Consider the following 23,536-nt stretch of genomic DNA (forward strand, 5'->3'; position numbering starts at 1 on the left):
TGTTGCCTGCGTTTGCTGTTGGTGTCTGAGAAGCCTATACCAGTGGAAAGAGTACCAGTGATACAATTTATCCATCTGGCAGCAGAGACTGTGGCCTAATTTAACCAAGTTTTGAATTTACCAGTGCTTTTGACCTAGGACAAGGTAATCCTCTACCTCTGTGCTTCCAGCCACCACTTAACAAGCTGGAAGTAGTTACCTAAATAAATGAAGTGATTGTTTTCCTGGACTGGAGAAGGAAGTCAGCATATCCAGCATATTCTGGCTAATGCAAAATTCACATTGATCTGCAGTTCAGTTTGCATTTTGCACCATTATACAGTACCACTTTTGAGCGGAGTACCTTCTCTACTAGCACCTGAAGATTTGGGTGTTTTTGTATATTTGTTTAAAGAGTGATTAATTGTTCTTGTGTTGAGTGCCCAGTCTGCTAAAGCTGGTTCACTACAGTGGACCTGAGAGACCTGGTACAAAGGTGTTCCATTTAAGCATACTTCCAGCTTATTTGAGCTCTAGTTTCCTTAACTAAGAATCTGGCAAGCCTGGGATATAAATGTGCTACCACCGGCATTCCTCTCCGTTCTAGAGAATCCAGGATTTCTCTTACTTTAGTGGAGTTTCTCTTCTGAAATAGGTTGCACATATTTGTGGGAGGGAGGGACGTTCCTGCAGCTAATTGCTACAACTGCACACAATTTTAGAAAGATAAGCAGATTGTAGATCTACCAGTCATCATTTTTGTGCTTGTGGGATGTCACCAGGAGTGCTGGTGGCTGCAGGTGACAAACAGGAGTGTCCACTGAGGTAGCCACAGACCTTGTTGTTAAATGATGAAGGCCCTATGAATAACAGATTATGCATTACAGAACTGGAAATGCTCACTCCTTGAACCGTGAAGTCTGATTCCTCCTCATCTCTGACAAACTTCAGTTGCTGTACATAACATTTGCTAGCAGTATTTAATTGCTGATTAATGTAACCACAATAATATAGTTGTTTTATATATAACTTTCCTATTTATGCAGAAGGAATGTAACTGATTGAGACCGTTTATTGCTAATTCTTGCTACCAATGGCAAAGACATCTTAATTTAAGTGGTTACATGTTAGTTGACTCTCAGTTCCTCATGTGGGGTTATTTTGCTGAAATCCATGGACTGGAAAGGAATCAATATGGGGCTTCTGAAACCTGCTGGAGATTTGCAGTGCTCCCACTACGATTGATTACAGCTGCTTTTGTAGGGCTTTAAAAAGAACAATCTGTATTAAAAACATTATTCTTTGGTATGAACTAGAACAACTCCAAATAGGTTTCCATGGGGTCTGCCCTGCAATTTGACCACTTCAAGGGATTGCAGTAATCACCAGTGGGCCAGGGCAGTGAGGCAGGGGAAAGGCTATTAGGTGGGGAGTTATTGGCATGCATGCCAAAGAGGTTACCCTGGCAGCTTTAATCATTCATCCACACTCTCAGGAGGAGGGAGGGAAATGTAAGTGTTAGTTCTTCTGATTGATTAGCAAAAAGGATCAGTAAAGCATGAAAGGAGAGAGGAGGTGTGCATGGAAGAGCCAGTATGCATTAGACTTAAAAGCACTGACTGGGGCAGGTACTTGCAGTTACGACCTCTACACCAAAAGCTACCTGCTTCTCCTGTTACTGTCAGACTTGTGACTGGTGGTTCAGAGACAGGCTGACCTCTTCATTCAGCATTTTCAAAGGAGTGGATTTAGCTTCTCAGTCATAGCTGTACCTTAAATTTAACCTGTCTGCACATGGGCTGACATGTCCTTAAAAAACTGATTAGCATTTTGAGCTGTGACAACAATTTGCATGGTGATTTTGATCCTATTTTTAGGGAAACCAATGGATGCTTCTTGGAAAATGTGTAGGAAATTGCTGTGCTAATTGAGATTAATCAATCTGTGATGCACATTGCTGGCTTCTGATGCTGTTTTGCCTGTATATTGCCCTTCAATATTTCAGTCTGGAGTAGCACTTTGGAAGCTGATCTAGCTGTAGCCCCTTTAAAATAGTTTCCCTGTTGTATTGTACCTACGTCAGAGGCAGTTCTTTGGACTGATTGATGGCTTGGCGTGAAAGCTTGGAAGGGCTTTGAATCTTGTAATTTGGGGATACCCAGAGAAACTTTGATACTAAACTACTTCTTCTACATGGGAAACTGAATTCATGTGTACTTCGATTGACTGTTAAGCAGTCTTGAGGTTTTCAAGGTGAAAGAGACAACTGCAGTGTTCATTTCTGGGTTTCACATACAAGAAGAGACCATATGGTATGGAATTAGAGAACATCAGGTGGGGTTCACATAAGCAGCACAGCAGTACTGTTTGACTCAATTGACATCAGATTTGGTGAGCCCCTCTATAACTTCTAAGTAACCATTTTGAAGTTGGAGTAAGTTTTTATGTGGTCATGGAATTTGGAAGGTCTCTTGGTCCTAACCTGTAACCTGTGTAGAACTGCTCTTCAGTGTATTGTAGTGATGGCAAAGATCTACAGAGGTAAGGGTTGTTTTTTGCAGAAAATTGTATCTGAATGAAGATACAGGTAACTTTCTCAGGGTAGATGATGAATATATCTTTGGAGTGGTGTAACTATGGTCTCATTCAGTTAGCAGTCCTTTAATACTACTCATGAGCTTGAGCCTTATTTAATAGCCTAGGCAGGCTGTAGGGCAATTGGTATATAGACCGTGGAGGAAGTTTGATCTGTCCTTCATCACAGATCATGCTGTTGGTATTCGAGTAAGGACAGAAAACTCCACCTTGTCTTACTGTTATTCTTGCTCATCTCCCTCCTGCATCTTTATACAGCAACCTGTGTCCCACCATGGGCAAAAGTTTCTGGGTAAGGACTAAAGTTCTGTTTTGTTGTGCATCTAGCAGATAAATGATACACAGCTGGAGATCAGACACTGTGAAAATAAATGGAAAGAGAGGTTTTCCCCACTGGAATTTATCACAAACGGTCCAGAACTTCAGAAGACATTTATCTTTCTCCTCAAGATAGGACAAGTTTCAGCTCCAAAGCTGTAAGCAGACCAAAGACCCACTGCACAGATCTGTGAGTCTTTATAATGGGATAAAAAACATTTAAAGTTAAACAAGATTTCCTGTTACCATTTGAAGTTCTGTTACCACACAGTGTACCATACAGCATGTAATTGCACATTAGGGAATATTTCTAAAGGCACAGATGACTGTTAGAAAACAGGCACATGAGTTTCTGTGGCTTTGTGAAGAGTGTGTACTTAAACCTATCAACTGCAGCACTGTAATTTCTTCAGTGTATGGCCATAAGTGAACAGTAGCTGACATGGTGGTGGCTTGTTGGTGTCTCCTTGGATGTGGTGTGTTTTTTTTCAGTGTGAGCCATGACATAGACTGCTGAAATTCCTGACACCAGCAAGAGTTGTTTTATTAATGCCATCCCTGTCAAACACGCCTCTGTTTTGGTAATTAGTCTGGCATAACAGATTGTGTGCATCCTTAAAGCCAGCATATTTAGACTCTTGGCTCTGACATGAGGCAATCTCTGTAAATCAGCTCTTCTGGTCGACTTCTCTATTGTTGAACACTAGCAGTAGTAGAAGCAGTTTGCAGTACTTGTGTTTATTTTGGGCTTTCTGCCTTTCCTCAACAGCCATGAACGGTCAAACCCTTTCTTTATCTGTCGTGAGAGATTGGAGGCCTAAAGCTATAGTTTTGTGCAGGATCAGGAAGTTATACATGAGGTACAAGGAGCGTGAATAATCTTTCTGGCGGGTGCTCCAGCCGTAGTAGTGGCTCTGCTCTGCACTGTACAGGATGACAGCGCCACTGCGGGCACCAACACCATCGCTTGAGGCAAACACTACACTAGTTGGGACACCCATACAAAGCCAGTTTGCTCTTCCACTCCTACCTGAGGAAGGACAACAAATGTCCTCTAAGATTTAAAAAATACCTGTGGAAACGAGCTCTCCAGAATGAGTCAGGGCAGTCAAGGCTTGTTATTTAATTGGCCAAAGGCAGCAGTGGAGGAGGGGCTGACTTTTGCAAATCCAGGCAGTTCCCATTGCAAGGTTTCACATTGGGTGTGGAGCCAGGCACATGGATTGTCAAGGGTTTAAAGCCATTTCAATGTAAAACTAGGACATGGTAACTGTCAGAATGATTTGGGGGAAATGAGAATACAGATATTGTCTTCTATATAAAATCCTTGCTCTCAAACTTGGAAAATTCAATCTGGGGCCTGTTGTTACGGAAAGGCTATTTTGGCTGTGATCGCAATGACACAGACTGTGGCGCAGGGCAGCTCTCCTGCAGCCAGTACCTGCTCCACTAATATCAGCATTGTGCAAGCAGGATGGTTCCTCCAAGGAAAAAAGTTGGGAGTCCTTAGAATATTGTGCTTAAAGGGCGTCACCAATTATTAGTGTCTTATTTCCTAGAAAATCCCACAGCCATACATACCAGCACTTCCACTGACAACTCTACTGTGGTTGGCACAGTGCAAACCCTGAGGCGGGGTTTGCTGGGAAGACTTTGTCCTGTGAGTCCTTAAAAGTGGGCAATGTCACCTTGGAAGGAAATAACGGGGACTACTTCTCTTCTACTGTGGCCAACCGTAGGGCATACCAGTGAAAGGAAAGGCAGACATCTGTATGAGGACAATTAGTGGTAAACGTACCTTGTAACATAAAATGCTCCATCAAAATTACATGTTTGTAGCTGGATACATGTGGGCAGCATAGGTAATTGCAGACTGAAGGAGCCAGGAGAGGCTCATCTCTGAGAACCAGTAATACAATGCAAAGTGGAAAGTGGATGCTCTTCTGGTTGGCATGTTTCTCTGGGAAAACCTAATGTTTTGAGGTGGAAATCTGATTTTGAAGTTTTGTACTTCTGTTGTTGTTTTGTTTTGTTTAAAATCATGCCTCTCATTCCTGGACAAGGTTAACAAACTCTTAATGGGACAGTTTCACCTTTCCTAGTGTGATGAAGGAAAGCAAAGAACTGGCAAACAATGATAGGAAGACACCTGTCAGCTTCAAGGTCAGCAGTGCTGAGGTCTGTTAGGACTAAATCCTGTTGCGTGGCAGATGATAGTGCCTTTTGCAGGAAGCCTAGAGGGAAATACAGCTTTTTCACACAACTGCCTTTTCTCCAGCCTTCAGTGGGAACCTCTGCAATGACTCTCAGGCTTTAGATGAATGAATTCACATCGTTAGCTTTCCAAACATGTAGTATGTGGAGAGTACAGCACTTTGGCGAACTCAGACCCACCAGCTGAGCATGCTTTTATACAAGCGTATATGAAACTCCACTGTGGGTTAATAGAAGAGAAAATCTGTTTTCTTTCTCCTTCTTACATGGAAGAACTCTGCTTAATCAACAGCTGTAATGCTTGCAAGTTTTCAGAGACTTCTGGCTTAGACATTTGTAATACAATATCACTCTTAAAATATTAGTCTCTGGTTCTCTGCATACTAAGTGGGTTATATCGAAAAGAATTCCATCTGGGGAAAAAGGGAGGCAAAGTATCATTAAGTAGCACAGCTGCAAACCTCAAATTCTCTGTCCCATGCATATAACCAAATACAGAGTACAAAAATTTGAGTTCATCTGTAAATAATAAAGTGTTTCCTTCCACGTGTCAGCTACTCATTGCTCCAGTGTCTGAGTTTCAACAGCCACGACAGCCATTACTCCTTCATTGCTGCTTACACCAGCTTTCCTGGCTTCATCCACATGGCATAAAAGTCTTTAATGTTTTAAACCACCCCCATGGAATGGGAGGACTGACAGTAATAGCAGCACTGGAAATGGGATTGGCTATAACAAGGCACTTTGTATTTTTTTCAAATGAAATATGCTATCCATTCCAAGCCTCCCATTGTCTGATGATTGTTTTCAGTTTTTCCTCATTGTAATTTTGATGAGTGATTTATGTCTTTTATGAGATTATGAGAAAGGAAAAAGGGTTTTTTTGCTTTGTTTCCTCTCTCAGTGTCAAAATGAGGGGTTTGGGGTTTGTTGGGTTTTTTTGTTTGTTTGTTTGGTTGGTTGTTTTTTTTAATATGTCCTGGATGATTCCAGTTTATTAAATTAAAAATTACTGTAAATGTAAAATATAGTAAAATAAAGACATTTAGATTTGAAATTCAACATATTATTGGTATGGAAATATCTTTTATCTAGTTCTTAATGGGTGCTAATCTATACTACTTCCATGAGATTTAGATTTATGCCAGTGTAGTCAATAACCAGGAAGGAATCAGTGATCATTGGCATGCAGCATGTGAAGTATTTAGGTCACAGGATTTTGCAGCATTTTATTCTTGGAATAAAAATGTAAGTGGGATAACAATGATAGAGGAGAATGCAATCTCTATCAAAAGGTAACGAGCAGTTTTGTGGCTTCAGGGCCAGATTAAAGGGCTGATAACAGAGACATCCTTGCCTGGTGTTCCTGCCGTTTTAATAGGTCTGAAAATAAGGCTGTTACATAAAAGTGACATGAGTGCTCTCATTTCAATTGTTAGCCACAGGAAGTAGTCACTGAAATATTTGGTCTTCATAATACCTAAAAATAGTTTTATGGAACTAGAATTTGCTAACTTTTTTTATTTTTCCTCCTCTAAATATATTGAAATGCTAGTACAGACCTTTCTGTGTCCAAGCCTACTGACAACAGATTTGTTTTTCCAACTTGTCTTTTGTGAACATCCTGGAAGTTGTCCATGGACCCCCGTGGATTCCCAGCTGACAAGTGAGAAAACATTTCTAGAGCAAACACTAAATCAAGTTTATTTTAACATAGCTTAATGTAGAATTGTAAATCATGGCTTCAGTGCTTGGTACTGACTTAACACCATAAGGTATTACTTTATTTTCATTATTTTGCTCTCATTTTTCTAAGCTTAATCTTCATAGAATTCTTTTTAATGGCTGTGGGGTTTTTTGTTAACTGTTGGGCTTTTCTTCTTATTCTGAGCCTTAAGGCAGTTTTAATTCCAAGTGGCCTGAGGCATCTATGTGTTTCTGAGCAACTGGGATAAAAGGTGCAAGCTGTGGGTGTAGAGAGGGTGCTTCTACCCTGAGTTTAGCCAGCTTGCAAAGACAGTGCAGTGAATGCATTTATCTGTGTAGATGCTTGGAGATTTTTAAGCTAGAATATGCTTCCTTTGCCTTTGATTTGAGAGGATGCTTGTGTCCTGCCTGAGTTCCACCAGACAAGAATAATTTGTACTGAAACAGGCTGAGCTGTGGCAAGGGGCTCTGGTCACAGAGGCTGCAAAGCATCTTCCTTAGGTGGAGCTTGATGGTTGATCTGAATGCATTTGGAAGTCACTGAACCATGTATTTCTCCCTATAGTAAATACTGTGCTGGTTCTATAAGACTGTGGGCAATACTTTGCTCATTCTGATGGAGTTGTGCCATCCACAGTACTAGATATTAAATAATGTTTCACATTGTATTCTTTGCATCCTCAGAGTAAAATATGACAGATGCTCAAATTCCTGCTGAGAGCTGCCCAGGCTTCTCTTGCATTTCTGTTCCTCTGTGTTCAGCTGGTTTAAATCCTGAGAACATCTCAGCATAGTGAGAAATGAAAGCTTTTGGCAGCTGAAGAGACGTAATTCATTGAAAGAAAGGGAGTGAATATGATGGTGGGGAGCCTGGCTGACCAGGCACTTGCAGCTTGGGCTGGGTTGGGTTAGCTGCTCATCTGTCTTACAGAAACCAAGTTGTTAGAAGAACTGTCACAAGTCATTTCTGTCTTTTCTGGGTTCTCTGAGGCTGGAAAGAGCAAGAAAGCAGGGTGGTTGTTTGAGTGGGGAAGGAGAAGTGGGTGTTTGTTTTTTTGAATCCTCCTGACACAGTTTGCTTCTGATAAAGACAAAAGCTGGAAATGGTCTAGGGAATAAATTTATTGATAAGTTCATATTTTTACTGAACACTAAAAATTCTGGGCATGGCTATGTGATGCTTCTGTTCTCATGAAGACTAGTTTTCATTCCCTTACTTTTGCAAACTTAGGCTGTTCCTCGCTTCTTACCAAAAGCAACTTCGATTGTTGGGAAATTCCTGCATGTAGATATTCAGGTTTTTTTCCCAGCTTAGCATTGGGTAACATTCACTGTCTCTGATACCTTTTAGATATTGTATGCCTTTTATATACTGACAGCCAACCACCTGCATGTCCTTTTAAAAGAGTTTTGTTTTTTCCTGCCTGATATCGAGGAGTGGTCTGTTTTGTACCATGATTGTGTCTGAAAGCAAAATAGGGTGAAGTGGCTTGGTCCATTGTGGCAGCTGGATCAAGGGCAGGATATTTGTCCTGTGACAGGGAGTTGTTTTCCTATACGGAAACAGTCTCAGCTGTGTCTTAATTACAATACCACCTATACACCTACTAAGGTACTTAATGACTTCCCTTGGAGACATCTTTTAAAGGAATTAAGTTGTTTGATAGTGACCAGACAACATCTTGAATTTCTGCTTTGGACTGCAGCTAGTTTCAGGCAGACCATGTGAACTAACAGCAGAAGAATCAGAGCAGGTCTTTTTAAGCTTATTTTAATAACAAGGCACTTTTTTTCCCCCTATATATCCCCCACGTAAGAGTGGCCATAAGAGTAGACTTTGACCAAGAATCACATAGGTTTTCTTTTCCTCTGCAGAGGAGAACTACAGGGCTAATACTGTTTTAGTTCAGAGCTGTTCAGAGAGGTGTTAGGTACCCCCCATGCAAAGATCTTTTACTCTGAAATACACTAATAATCAGGATGGCCTTTCTGCTTTTCATAAAGAATAATTTTTTATTTTCGATCAAACTGAAGAACAGCGTTTTGCTGTGAAGCAGCTTTAAACAGGAATCCGTTGCCAGAAAAAAAATCGTCAAAAGAAATCACAAATGTCTTCAACAGTAATTGAGAAGTCAGAGAGGAGTCTTTGCATACAGGACTTATCCCCTTCACAGTTTGGTACTCCTTTAGGAAAGTTACGGTGAATGTTGGGTGGAATAAAAGGGACAATCAGTGCCATGCAGTAATAAGTAAATCAGAAAACTTTGGGACTCAGAGCAGCAGAATTTGAGTGCTTATATGATGAATTTTGGTGTAGCGTTTTGTTATTTAGGGTTTTTTTACTTGAAATTCCATTTATAACTTTCATATTTTCTTCAAAATTCATGACAAACAGGCGTTGACAGAAGTGCTGGTTAAAGTAATAGGAGTAATAGTGGCAGGTTATCTTCTCAGCCATCCAGGATAACTGGCTCTGTTTATTCTCTGTTAAGAAAGGGCAAGCTGAGGCAGAGGAAGACAATTCTTAGTCTTTCTAAGCCTGAATTGTCAATTTAAAAGGTGGTTTATACCTTGTTCTATTTTGAGCTCGTTTAAAAAGAATCTCTCTTTAATGGGGAAATACCTGCAGATGTAGAAATGTGGTGATAGTCACAAGAAACCAGATTTTTAGCCTGTTTAAGATGCAGTTAAATTTTAGGAGAGATGTGTTCATTTAGGAATTGGAGCATGATGCTGTTTGATCTGGCTGGAAATGTCATAATCCTTAATCAATAGCACTGTCTTGGAAACATTTGTAGTTGTTCATTCTAACTACTATTAGAGAGTTTAGTGAGGATTGGCTTGATTAAACTCTGAGATAGTTTCTGATACATGCTTTTGCTCCTTCTCATCTGAGATCAAATGAACAGACTTCATGTGACAGTCTATAGTTTTGTATATTTGAGATCCTGAAAGAGGGCTTCAGTCCTGGGATTTGCTTCTTGTTACAGAAGCTCTGCAGAGTATATTTGCAAATCCTATTTATTCATTCATGCATTTAATGAGATGAAGTGTGGTTTTCATTGTGCAGCCTTGGATTTTTTTTTTTTTTTTTGCTCTGCTGTAATTTTTTACAAATTTCTTTAACAACTTAGATGAATGTGTGGCATAAACTGAAAGTACAAACTTCAGTTTGCCACCATCAACTTAGAAAATAGAACTGAAGATGAAGAGACTGCTGGAGAACTGGTATCTTTTTAACCATTCCCTCTTATCTGTTTTCCAGAGAGCAGAATTGACCTCTGATAAAGATTTATACCTTGACAACAGCTCTGTTGAAGAAGCATCAGGCGTCTATCCAGTTGATGATGATGATTATTCTTCTGGGTCAGGTTCAGGTGAGACAACATGTCACAAATTGATTTTTCAAAGTGTAAGAAGTAATGCAATTATTTGAGGGAAATCTGTGCAGTTTTGCTTTATAAGCTGGAAATGATACTTCCAGTGGATATTGTGAGTGCTTGGCTGGGCACTGGGCACCTCTGTGGTCTGGGTTTTGAGTATTAACTTTCTGCTCTTTTCTCTTACTCCTTAGTTGCATCGTTTCATTGCATTATTTTCTCTCTGCTGGGTCTGTCCATTCGCTCTGATTTCTGTGTAGATCTCCCTGGGGTTTCAAAATAAGGATTAGAGAAGGCTTAGTTCTCCCATGGCATAATACTAATTTAGCACTCTGTAAGAAAACATAGCAGCAACTTTCTTTTTTTTTCTTATATGCAGTCAGGTTCATGTAAACATGGTGTCCATTCCTCTTTTCTTGTTGTTCTTTTACATTTAGAAATCTAGATACTGCCAAAACTGAGTTTTCTCTGAGGAAATTACATCCATATAAAGAATAAAGAAATTCTTAAATACAACATACTGAGTTCTCAGACTTAAACACTCATTAGAGACATGTAGCTAGCTCAAAATTGTTCAAAAAAAAAAGTGTTGGTGAAACCTCCTTAATAATGTCTCTTAGAAAGTCTCTTTGAGGAGTATCTTCTAGACTTGCTTGGAGACTCCAAATGTTAAAAGTTAAATGCAGGATTTTATGGTAGTTCTGGAAAAGACATTTCCTTTTTGTTGTATTTGCTGAGCTGTTGTGGAAATCCCATTTATTTTCCCAGTGTGTTACCTACATATTTGTTATTCTACTTTTTTTTAAACTATGTCTTGATGCTTATATATAATCTGTGTACTTTCAAAGGATGAGCCCTTCTTCTGGTGCATTGTCTGTGTTGCCTGTAAGGTACACATGAGGTATTTCAGATGGATTTTTGTTTTTCTTTTCTGCAGATATCTGCAGATTGTGTTGCCAGGCAAATCCAGGCCCGTCATCATTCATACCTGGGTGATGTCCTGTGTTTAGGAGTCCTCTGTTGGGATAATTTAACATCCCAGGGTGATCAGAGGCTTAACTGGACCTCCTTGATGTAGACCTGTTTGAGGAGAAATTTAATACTTCATTTGAAAAAAATACATTAATGAATCAGTGATTTCATTCAGTTCCCAGGACTGTCTAAGGGCTATTCTGATCTCCAGAAAAATGGGCTTTCAGTCAGCATCCCATTCTGTCGTGTCTTCAGATGCTGGTGACTTTGTAAGTTTCAGAAAAGGCAATAGGTTGACAATAAATAGTTGTATGAAGAATGGTCTAGTGTAGTTTTTTTCCATCCCTCTGTGGTGTCTGGCTGTTTCTAATGTGGAAGATTCAAAATTAAGACCTGCTTTTGAAGTGAAAAAGGCTACACTAGAACTGGCTTCAGATCTTATTAACCCAGGATTCAACAAAGGAAGTGTAGGATCCTGCACCCAGGGAGGAATAACTCCAAGTACCACCACAGGCTGGGGATTGACCCAGCTCTGTAGAGAAGGACCAGGGAGTTTTGGTGGGTGACAAGCTGGCCATGAGCCAGCAGTGTCCCTGTGGCCAGGAGTGCCAGTGGTATCCTGGGGTGCATCAGGAAAAGTGTGGCCAGCAGGTCGAGGGAGGTGATCCTGCCCCTCTGCTCGGCCCTAGTGAGGCCACATCTGGACTGCTGTGTCCAGTTCTGTGCTCCTCAGTACAGGAGAGGGTCAGCAAAGGGGCACAAAATGATGAGGGGTCTGGAGCATCTGAGGAGAGACTGAGGGGGCTGGGCCTGAGAAGGGATCTCATCAACTATAGGTGACTATACCTCAAAGGCAGGTGCCAAGAGGATAGTACCAGACTCTTTTCAATGCTGCCCAGTGTCAGGACAAGGAGCAATGGCCATAAACTAGAACACCTCAACAGGAGGAAGAAATTCTTGACACTGAAGGAAGAAGAGCACTGGCACAGGCTGCCCAGGGAGGTGGTAGAGTGTCCCTCCTTGGAGACATTCAAATCCCACATGGACACATTCCTTTGTAATTTGCTATAGATTACCCTGCCTTGTGAGAGGGGTTGGACTGGACGATCTCCAGAGATCCTTTCCAAGCCTAACAATTCTGTGATTCTGTGATAAAAGTGAAGCCAAAAAGACATAAACTACCTCTAGACTTCACCAACAGTCTTTCTCCTTTCTTTTCCTGTTCTCAGCCTTCAGCAATGGGTGGAAGATAGAGTGCACTTCTGCTTTCTCTGGCAGTCTCGGTTTCTTTCCTGCAAGAAAACAGAGAATGTGTCCTTGTAGACTGAGACAAGCTGGATGCCCCTGCAAAGAGTATACCCAGAACTAATATTTTTGAACCAAGCAGAAGGTCTTTAGTTCAGGGAAGCAAAGTAGCATCCTTTCCACCCTACTCCAGCTATACTTACTGCTCTCTGTTTTCTGTAGAAAGTGTCCTGCAGATGTACCATTGGTCAGTGTTTCTCATATTGTGGTCAGTCTCTCTTTTATTTTATACTCAGTGAAGTAATGTAATGTTTCTAGCAGGAAGAGCCTTCCCACTGAAGAGTGGTTTTCTTGCTATGTAGCAATCATAGTCCAAGCAAACAGATCCAAGATGACAACATTGCTGACTCCTTTCTTTGCTGTGAAAATTGTTAGCTGCCACCAGGCCTATGGAGATAAACAGGAATTGTCAGCACCACCATTAATGCCCTTGCAGGTCTTCAAACAGCATTAACATGGACAAATGTCACTGTAGGCATGACACATTTCAAACTAGAAATTGGCTGAGGGCTTTTTGTAAGGAGTAGCAAAGGTGATGGTGTTCTGGTTTTTTCTTTCCCTACCACAGCCTTTTTTTTTTTTTTTGTGTGTGTGTGTACATTCAGCTACTGTTGTGCATTTGCCCAAGTGTTGAATCTGAATCCATGGGTCAGGAATTTCCAGAGAAGCCATGCCTGCCTTCTGATTGTCCTATATCAACAGTAGAATATCCATAGTGATTTAATTTGTTTATTGTTTCCTTCTTGTAGTCTCCATTTCTAAGGAGATGCCTCAGTCTATCATCACTCTTTTTAGCACTGGTGTTTTATGTAACATAATAATAAAAAGTAGAAATAGTTTTCCAGCCTATATACAACTTGAAATGCTTTTACAACTATTGCTACTTTTTCATCTGGCATAAAAGATTTTAATAGAGCCTTGGTCTTAGAGATAAATGAAAGTAGCTGCTAAGCAGCATGGCTACCCATTATGTGAAGGAATGATACCATCTCTGTTAGATTTACCTACAAGTTCTTTGAAAAACTTTCTATCTTGTTCTTGTGTCTTCTCTAAAATTACTCATGGTAATATATATCAGAAAATCAAGCAAATTTTTCCTTCCCCTTCTTCTCTTCCCCAGCCTAACATTTCTCAGTCAATAGCAGCTTGAGTTGAGAACACTGGCTCAGGATGAACTGTGTGTATTCTGACATTGTGACTGTTCTGGGAGAAAAGTTGTGCTGGGGATGGAGCTTTTTCGAGAAACACAAGAGCAGATCTGCTTTGGCTCTTGACCAAGAGGGAAGCTGACGCTGCACTCCAAGGCCAGCAGACAGTTTGGGAGTCCTGTGGCAGCAGGGTGTGGGGCTCAGGGACAGGGGTGATGTGGCTGGGGGTGGCTGGGGGACCGTGTGTCATGGTCATGGTGCTGGGGAAGCTGCGGGACACGGGTGCTCTCCCAGGTGCTGCCCGGGAGCCAGCACGGTCCAGCGCTGACACTGGGTGATCCGTGGCAGCAGGCCCAGCAGGCACCCCTCTCATGGTGTGCTTCCCCTGCCATGGTGCAGGCAACACAGCAAGGATTCATTTTCCATTTGCTATGGTCCCACTCATAAGTGCTTTTCAGATTGTCTTGGAGCAAGAACTTCCTCTGTCCACCTGCTAAACCAGCCCCAGGCATGCTTCATGACACTGACTGCCTGCTTCTCCAGGTCTTCTGACATAGAAATCTAGTATGATACTGTTTGAAAGTGTATTTTTGATGTGCTGGACAGAATCTTATACTTCAGTATAGTTAGGACTATTCCTTTTAATACTCCAAATTTTGTTGGTTTCTTGGTTTTTTTTCTTCCTTGTGTGAGAGCTGTCAGAGATGTGACATCTTTGCCCTGTCTCAATTTATTTCAGCTGCAGTTCCCTGGCAGGGCATAGAATTATGTTCACAGTGCCATCTCTGAGTGCCTAACACTATGTTGATTAAGGGTTGCTTTGGGGACTGTTCAGTGAATGGATGTGAGATAAATCAGCTAAAAATATATAATTTTGGTGTGTGTCACATTGCTGATAGAGATGAAGGGTGTGAAAGAGATGGTTATGTGTGTGCCCACCTTATCACAAATTTGCTTATGATGGTGGTATTCCCAGCAGCAGACAAGTAGGATGCCAAAAGATAGGGTGAAGTGATTGGATTTTTTTGATAGGAGGTGTTAATCACTGCCTGCTTTGCAAGTCAGAGTGCTAACTACTGTGGGCTTTTTTCTACAAAAAATACTACTATCTATACAGTAATTTCTACTTCTGTGCAGTAATCTAAGGTGGCACAATCTTGATTTCCTGACAAGTTTCCTCAAGCACTAAGAGTGTTAAAAAGTATTCACATTCCTGTCATCCAAGGGTGGCTAATAGACATGTCACTGAGGGTTATATTAGGTATTTCCAATACTACAGCACAGTTTAGAGCTATTTTGACCACTCTGAAGACAGCAGTTGGACATCCTGAAGAAGTTACAGTGGATAAAAGATGGTGTGTGATGGTCAAGAGCTTTCAGCTCTGCCACAGAGATGGCTGTGGGTTTAATTACTGCAGGGTTTTTATGGTGCCCTCAGTAAGAGGGACTTGAGGCAGTGAATAGACAGCACCATACCCCAAACTGACCAAATCCAGAAACCAGCTATAGAAACAGGGATATTTTCCAGAGGAAGAAGTAAGTTCTTATACTCCAACTGTTTCACAGTATTCCTCTTAACAACCTACTTGGAAGTCGTACTCAGGACACTGTAGGCTTTTTCTTTCCAATCTTATTTGGATTTGGTGATGCTGGTTTTTGTGCTTTTTAGGGAACATGATACTGTGTGAAATGTTGATGTTGTATTCTGGAGAGGACTAGTGAGTGTTTTTTTTTGGTCTCTCAGTCCTATTTACAGGTAATTCCAAAAATACTACTACTGTCAGTTCAGCAAGGGAAGTGTCTTTTCCTTGTTTAGATCTATTCCATGCCAAGCAGAGACCTGTTTAGATAAAGCTAATCAGAAGGCAGGAACTATGGGGGATGTGTCTTAACCAGTACCCAAATCAGGCCTAAATGATAGCTGCTTCAACTTTTTAGGGATTGTCAGAATTCCCCCGAGGCTGTGTGGAAGAAGAGCTGGGTACCTGTGGTGCAAATCTAGTGACTAATCCAGGGATTAGATTAGTTGCCTATTTTTTGAGAGAACGTGGATCTGCATCCTTCTTAGCCAAAGAGATTCAGACTGTAATGCTCTCCATTACATCTGGCAGACACAACTATTGCCTGAAGCAAAGGTGGCATTTAAGGATTTGGAGGAGCAGTTGTGATTAAGTAGGACTTTTCATTTCATGAAAAGAAGAAAATACATTTTTGTACTCTGAAGATATGTTTTATAAGATCTCTAATCTGATAATCAATTTTAATTTCCTTGCCTGTGAAAGCTTTGTGTAATATGGAGGAACTTCAGAAGATAAAGTAGGTTTAGCTATCCAGTGAGCGATTATTTCTCAAAGAAAACTCTTGAATCAGAGCCAGAAAAATTTTCCTGCTGGATGCCTTTCCACACCTCTGTTTTGAAACAGGATGTTGATTTTTTGATCTTTGAGTTGCATTTCAGGAAAATACCTGATTCTTGTTGTGAGGTCTTCATTCTAGAACTTGTGTTGTAATTTTGGTATCTCTGAAAGTTTTTTTCCCAGTACTATTCTGTGCCAGTGTCTTTTTTTAATGATTCTAAATTTTCTTTTCTACCATACAGAGATTGTTTTAGTTGTTGTCTTGTTAAGGCTCCTCTTTTAAATGCCAAATATATGTAATTCTTGATCATGACTTCAAAACATCATTATTGTGCTCATATTTTCAGCCTGTCTTCTTTCTTTAAAAAAACAAATGAAAAAATCAGTTTGGAATGAGTGACTCATACTACTCTGTTCTAGGAGCGTTTTATTTGTTAGGAACTATTCTTATGCACGTTTGCTAGATTTATTACCCAAGGGTTACTTGGGTAACCGGTGCCTGTAATGAGCAGAACACATTGAGATTCCTAAGGAGTGGTCCAAGAATGGGTCAATTCTTTTTTCCTCTTTCAGGCCTTGCTAATAATTTAGTCTCTTTCCTGTGTCTTCTTCCTTTCATTATCACTAAAGGATATTTATTAGACATGTCCATTACCTTATTCTAAAGGAGCCTTCATACTTCAGCAGGGCTTTGAATGTGGAGGAAATTAAATTTAAGGTAATCTTTAGGGAGTTTTTTGTCCTCTTACTCAGTTCAAAAGAAAAGGGCTTCTGAATGATGTGGAGTTTAAAACCATGTGAATTCCTAGTGACTGAAACATAAAGAAGTAGTAATCTTCCTGTAGATAGAAACTGCTTAGTTTTTAGAATTCAACAGATGTGCTGTAGAAGAGAAATTCTGTTGAAGCAGTATGTGACAGGCAAAAACTGTTCAGTTCATATGGTTTAAGTAAGGATAAAGAAGTGTATTGATTTATTTATGGTATGTAATTAACTAGCAGTCGTTGAACTATACCTTCAGGCTTAATATCAACAGTACAACAGACAACCACAATACTACCATTTATAAAATGGTAACAAGCAACTATAAATTTCTAAATCACTTTCTGTAACTGATCCAGTGTGTGTCATGTGCACACAGCCACCCGTCTCACAGGCCACGGGTGTGTAAGCTCCCCTTATCTGAGTGTACAGGACCCTCTGTCCACACACCCTTGCTGTTGGAGACTTGGGTACCCCCATATGAGCCTGGAGCCCCACCAGCACCTCCTGCCACACCCAGGAGGAGACTCTGCACCCCAGGGTGGGTGTTCTGGGAATGTCCCATCCACGGTGGCTCTGGGAAAGCTGGAGGTAGCTGCTGAGGGTAACCAGAGGGTGGGGAGTGGCACTGCCAAGCTCCAGCAGGGCTCCTGATGCCGTGGGACCTCATCAGAACCCATGGCACTGGGGTCTGCCCATGTCACACAGGCCTGATGGCTGCTGCTTTCACTGCAGACTTTCTGCCCCTATTGCAAGTGTTAAAGCTTTTTTCATACCTCTTTTCAGGAAGGGTTCTTCTGTTTGAAAAGTGTAATGGTAATTTCCTGGTTCCTACTTAGAGCAGCTGATGCACTCCCTTCCTTTTTCATGGGATCCCTTGGGGCAAGTATCCCCCTGACAGTTTGGGTGCACTGTTTGCACACTGTTTGCACATCTTTATCTTAGTAGGCATTGTCATCTAGGCCCCTTGCCGAGGGTGGGCTGTGCAACCATCTCTACCTTGGCGGTGTCATAACAAAAAATGTAATTTGTCTGAAAGGATTTCACAGGTCAATGAAGTGTTACATTTTGTCTCCAGGTGCCGAGGAAGATGAGGATAGTGCAGTGATAACAACATCCAGAACAGTTCCAAAGTTACTGACAACTAGTGATGCATCCAGGGCTGAGACCACCACAGTGAAAATGCAGACCAAGGTGCCTGCACAAACAAAGGTGCGTGGCTGGAGAGCAAGTCCATTTAAAATGATTCCACTGTACATTCTTGATGGTTTGATGTTAAGTCTTCTATTTATATGGATTAAAAAGCACCCCTAAACCTCACTTACTTCTACAGCCTACTAAATGACTACAGAGCTGTTTGTTTTCATTCCTACTAGAAAGTCTGTATGGCAACGTCTGGATTTCACATGAAAGGAGAGATGTAAAATAATGTATCATGATACCTTTGAGTCTGAGCTGTACATTTTTTATATTTCTCAAAGAGTTACTCAAAAATTCTTCGTGAAACTTTCCTTCTCAAACGAGAATGCTGTATGGTTTGGCTGTAGTTTGAACACTCTGCAGGTTCAGTTTAGTATTTTAGTATTTTCTTCTACCGCCATAGATGATACTGTCTAAGTTACTCTTAAAGATGTTCTGCATATAACATTATCTGATTTGTTATTTTCAGAGTTCTTATTTCTTTCAGAGGCTGTTATTCTGATAAACACAGGGAATATTAAGAGCTGTTTGCTAAATGTACTTTCAGAGGTTTTAAACTTATGGGCAGTGTTTTTAATTCTGACATGATGACAACAAATAGACCCAATTACAATGTCTAGACCAGCTTTCTGTGCTCTAAAAGCTTCCTATGTGTTGTGTTGGTATTGTGCAGTATGTGCGCGGAGCCACAACTACGTGACTGCCCACGGCAGGCAGTGACTGTGCCAACTTCTGGTCTGCCCTCTCTGTAAGCAATGCTAAGTTTTCTTTTTTGTGTCACAGTCACCTGAAGAAATTGATAAAGAGGAAAGGCCTGAGATGGATGCCAAGAAAAAGAGCGATGAGCCAGGGGATGACACTGACGTGTTCACTCAGAAGCATTCAGAAAACCTCTTCCAGAGAACAGAAGTTCTGGCAGGTGAGGCAGTGTTTGCCAAGGTCTATCTCACCAGAAATAAAACAGAAAACAGAGAGGATCTGTATCAAATAATGCAAGCTCAACATCTGAGTTTTCTTGTCAGATTCATACTGTTAAACACATTAGTACTAAGCACATTCATAGTGGGTAGCCAGTGGTTGATTTGATGAGAATAAATTTGGCATCTTGGGGAAATACTTAATAGTGAAGTCTGTTGCTAATTGATTTGATACCCACAGGTTGAACATTGCCGGCTGAGTATCTGGAGCTTTTACAGCTTAGAAAAGGAGTTGGAATTTGATTGATGTTTGTAATGAAGAAATGTATTTCTCACCTCCCAAGAGCACATTGCTGTCTGGTCATTCTGGTGCAGATGAACGCTGCTTGGGAGGAGCTCATGGGTGGATGGAAAGGGACGGAGAGGCACAATCCATTAGGGCAGAGAAATCCCTTAAGATAAAGAGGGTCTATATCTATGCATAACCCAGGGAAGTGCACAATGGCCATCAATGTTTTCACTACTTGTGAGATTTTTTTTGGCCTAAGGACAATGTTTATAGGTATACTTTCCCCCCATGTATTTGGAAAGGGAGTTGGGAGCCCTGAAAGTCACATAGTTTTGGACCACATCTTCCTGTGAGCATCAAAATGTGAAATAACCTTAAATCCACATCACTGGAAGCATGTGGGTTTCCTCTTGAAGTCTGGTTGGGAGTTGACACTCATAAATGTGTGAAGTGTTCTCTCCTATTATTGATCAACAGGAAGTTTATTTCAGCGTAGAGTCAGAGTGAAAACTGACACAGAAAAGTAAAAGCCCATTTCTTAGCTAGGGTAACAAAATCTTTTAATGTTGAAAATGTAACTGTTGAAAAATGAGTTTGAAAGACAGCTTTATGCTCTGGCAGTACTAGTGGTCTTCTTAGTTAAGGTTTTGAAAAAAACTTTAATAACTCTTTTAAAACTGGGTTGTTGAATCTCTGACTTGTAAGTGGAATGTCATTTTAAATGATTGCCTTCATGAATGCAAACAAGCTTTCTGACAGTATATTTCAGGATACTAATAATGAAGACAGTTGCATAATGGGAGCCCTTTTCTGCAATTTGAAAATAATAGCAAACTTATTGTGTGAGATGAAAAAGAAGTGTGCTTGTTTTACTGGCATATTGTGAATCTCTGTTTCTTTGATTACAGCTGTTATTGCTGGCGGAGTTATTGGTTTTCTTTTTGCAATCTTCCTTATCCTGCTGCTGGTGTATCGCATGAGAAAGAAGGATGAAGGCAGTTACGACCTTGGTGAACGTAAACCATCCTGTGCTGCTTATCAAAAGGCACCAACTAAGGAGTTTTATGCATAAAATTCCTATTTAGTGTCTCTATTTATGAGATCACTGAACTTTTTTAAATAAAGCTTTTGCATAGAATAATGAAGTTTTTTTTTTCATTAAAGAGCCGTTATGGCACCTTTATGATAAAACCCCATTGTATTTAAAACTTTTCACATATTCGTTTAAAAATGTAAAATTAAACCTTAACATTTGCAGTGTTCTGTGAATAACAGTGGCAAAGCATTATTTTATAAAACCATTGATGTTCACTGAATGATTTTTAAAACTTTATGCATAAATATAAAATAATGAAAATTATTGTTTTATCCTATGGCTCAATGAAAGTTGTTTAATTTTGGTCAGCATGTCTCAGATTGATCTTACAAGTTAGTTTTTATTTCATTAATTTATCTGTTTCCAAAAAATGCCTTTTTGTAGTTGTCATGGTGCAATTTGTCTTCAGATAATTCAGATAACAGTAACTTTTAGTGTAAATGTAATTTTTCAGCTATGTAAACTTCAACCTCCACTTCGTATAAATTTAAGTGTCAGAATATCAATTTTACACTTTCCATTGTTTCTCAGCATACCTGTAGCTTCCGTGAGATTTGTAACAGCAAATTAATGTGTAAAATTGGATTATTACTACAAACTGTATAGTCGTATTCTTACTAAACAAATCTCCTGTAAGGAAGATTTGTAGTAAGCTACTGACAAACCTAAGCAAACCCAAAGACTCTAACAGTATTTTGAGAAGTTGCTGCAGATTTCTATGGCCACTGTATTTGTTAATTATTTGCAATATGAAGGTACAAGTAGAGGTTTAAATTTTTGTTCTTTAAAAATGCATTTAAGTTGTAAACGTCTTTAAAGCCTTTGAAGTGCCTATGATTACACGTGACTCGTTGCAGACTGGTGTTAATGAGTATATAACAGTAAAAGAAAATGTTGGTATTTTATAAGCACAGACAATTCTAATGGTAACTTTTGTAGTCTTACATGGATAGACATAATTGTAATTTGGGAACATAAACACTACTGAATAAATCATGTGGCCTAATACTGAGAATTCTATTGTGATATACTTTTGTATGTTTTTTCATTTTATGTCTGTTTGCTTATGTTTTAATGTCACAGAGTACATCTAGTAGATCTTAAAAATCCAGACCAAAAAGGAAAGGCTGTTGATCAGGGTGATCCTCACACCAGATTTATTGCTAAGGTGGCAGACAGAAGTGGGAATGTTTTAAGTCTTGCATCTGGTGTATTAGCTGTGAGACATTCGACTTTTGCATTATGCTTAATGGCAGTGTTGACACAGGCCTGTTCTTCCTGCAAATGTTGTTTTCCCTACTGTAAAATTCAAAGGAGTTCCCCAGTTCATTTACTGTGTGTATTTGTTTTTGATTTGTTGCTCGTGTTTGTTTTTTCCCTGTCCTTTTGAAGAATTTTGGTTTATTCTGCTCAGACTCCAGCAGAAGAGTTGAGACAAGTGGAATATCTTCATAAGAGAAGAAAGAAATATTCGAGGTAGAAGAGAGAAGTGTCTGTTGCTTAGTCCTTAGGTGCTGGATAGAGGGACACAGGGAGAAGGCGACAGTCTGCCTCCTTATATTATGCTTTGTAACAGACAAATGGCTTCGTCTTCTGCTCTGTTGACCTCCTAGTTTTTTATTTTTGAGATTCCCAAAATACAGGCATTCAGGATGTCAAGCGGAAGTGCTCTTTAGAAATGGCAATGTATTGTAAATAAGATCTGGTAGCTCTTCAGATAAGAGTTGTGCAACTTGTACTTGTTGCTGTCCCAAGTTCAGTGGTCATTTAGGAACCAACAAATGCTATCCTGTGCTAAAATATTTAATATATTGCTTTTTACTTATACTTAACTGGCAAGTTTTTCAAAGCCATACAAGTTCAGCAAGTAAAAACAGGGTAAGAATTTAACAGGTATATCTTGTGCAATATTTAGTGAACTTCAATTAGTAAAATAACTGCTTGAAATAACTGTGCCAAGAAAAGAAAATTTCTGGCAAATGCTGTGCCACTGCTGTAAAATAAAGCATTTGTTAAAGTGCCAAAATAAAGTCTACTATGCCTAAACTAATACTTTATTTGTATAGTCTGACATCTAGTTTTTTGAAGCCCATTTTGCTTAAGGTAGTAGATCTGAATTTCTTTCAAGGGTGCAATGAATATTGCTGTAAGTAGAGCTATAAATATTAAACACCAGATAAACTGTCTTCTCTTTCTTCATAAGCAAATTGATAATAAGTAGCTGTTTTGATTTTATTTATGTATGTTAGACTGCCTCTGTATCTGCTGTACAGGCCACTTTATCCAACATAGACATCTGTTGTAATTATGCAGACTACCAAATACTATGCTTGTCTGGTTCCTCCTGCATCTGTTTACAAACAGAAGCAAAGGTAAATTTTCAGCTTTATTTCACCATTCGCCTTTTTTTTTCCTGCATATTCATTATCTACTCTGTTATATGCAGAAGAGGTTTAATGCTTCAGCTGTGTATGTAGACCTGAAATGTTGCAGTCTTCCCACCTTCCCTAACAAAAACCTGAAACTTTTGAACATGCAGTAGGCGTGTTAATAGGATTTATCATCTCATGATCTCTTTGCCTTTCTGTTTTCAGTGCCAAACCTTATTATTAGGGAAAAATTCTAACAGAGCTATCATCTTGGTTATAAACATAAGTTCAGTTTTCATCAGTCTGAAATCCAGTCTGATGCAGACACTTGACTCCCAGCAATGCTGTTCAGAAGAAATTGGCAGCCCAACGTGTGTCTCTTATGCTGAGGCTTCCTAGCACGAGTTGGTCTTCAGTTTCCTTTCCCTTTTGTTCTCTGCTTCCTGGATGTGTTTCTAGCAATACTCTGGCTACTCGTGGATGTTGCTGGGCAGCAGGCACTCTCGGTGCCAGGCTGTGGTGCTGCGCCACCTGCCCTCAGCTAGCCGTGGCTTTTCCTAGAGACCCTTGGCTCTGCTCTGCCAGAACCACTCTAGCATCTCTGGAATTCCTCAGCAATCTGATACAGTGTCTCCTTGTGATTGATAAGCTCTAGTGTTTATCAAAATGTCATTTTGCTTTGATTTACCCTGGGTTATAAATTGTTAATTCCTCTTAGATTCTTAGTAAAAGAAGCCAAATACAACTAGCGTAAAGCTTATGTGAAAGAAGGCTCTTGCCTCTGCTTTATTCATGGCAAAATAACTTCAGAAGCTGAGTACATGGCTCCTCTGCTTGCCAGCTTTATTAGTGAATTGTAGCTCATGTTTACAAGCTGCAAAGTTAGTTTTTTCTTCACTTTGAGCATTGCACTTCACTGAAATAGGAT

General features: G+C 40.0%; 1 protein-coding gene across 1 annotated transcript in view; it reads left to right on the forward strand.

Moving 5' to 3' along the window:
* SDC2 (syndecan 2) overlaps positions 1–22,296 on the forward strand; it is a 60,483-nt gene extending 38,187 nt beyond the window's left edge. The window contains exons 2-5 of the mRNA XM_053984611.1: positions 10,079–10,190; positions 17,816–17,949; positions 18,721–18,856; positions 20,052–22,296. Coding sequence (XP_053840586.1) covers positions 10,079–10,190; positions 17,816–17,949; positions 18,721–18,856; positions 20,052–20,215 — 546 coding nt within the window. The 3' untranslated portion in view covers positions 20,216–22,296. The remainder of the gene's footprint in view (positions 1–10,078; positions 10,191–17,815; positions 17,950–18,720; positions 18,857–20,051) is intronic.
* The last annotated feature ends 1,240 nt before the right edge of the window (positions 22,297–23,536 follow it).

This window comes from Vidua macroura, chromosome 1, assembly GCF_024509145.1.
Source record: "Vidua macroura isolate BioBank_ID:100142 chromosome 1, ASM2450914v1, whole genome shotgun sequence".
In the NCBI taxonomy this organism is placed as follows: domain Eukaryota; kingdom Metazoa; phylum Chordata; class Aves; order Passeriformes; family Viduidae; genus Vidua; species Vidua macroura.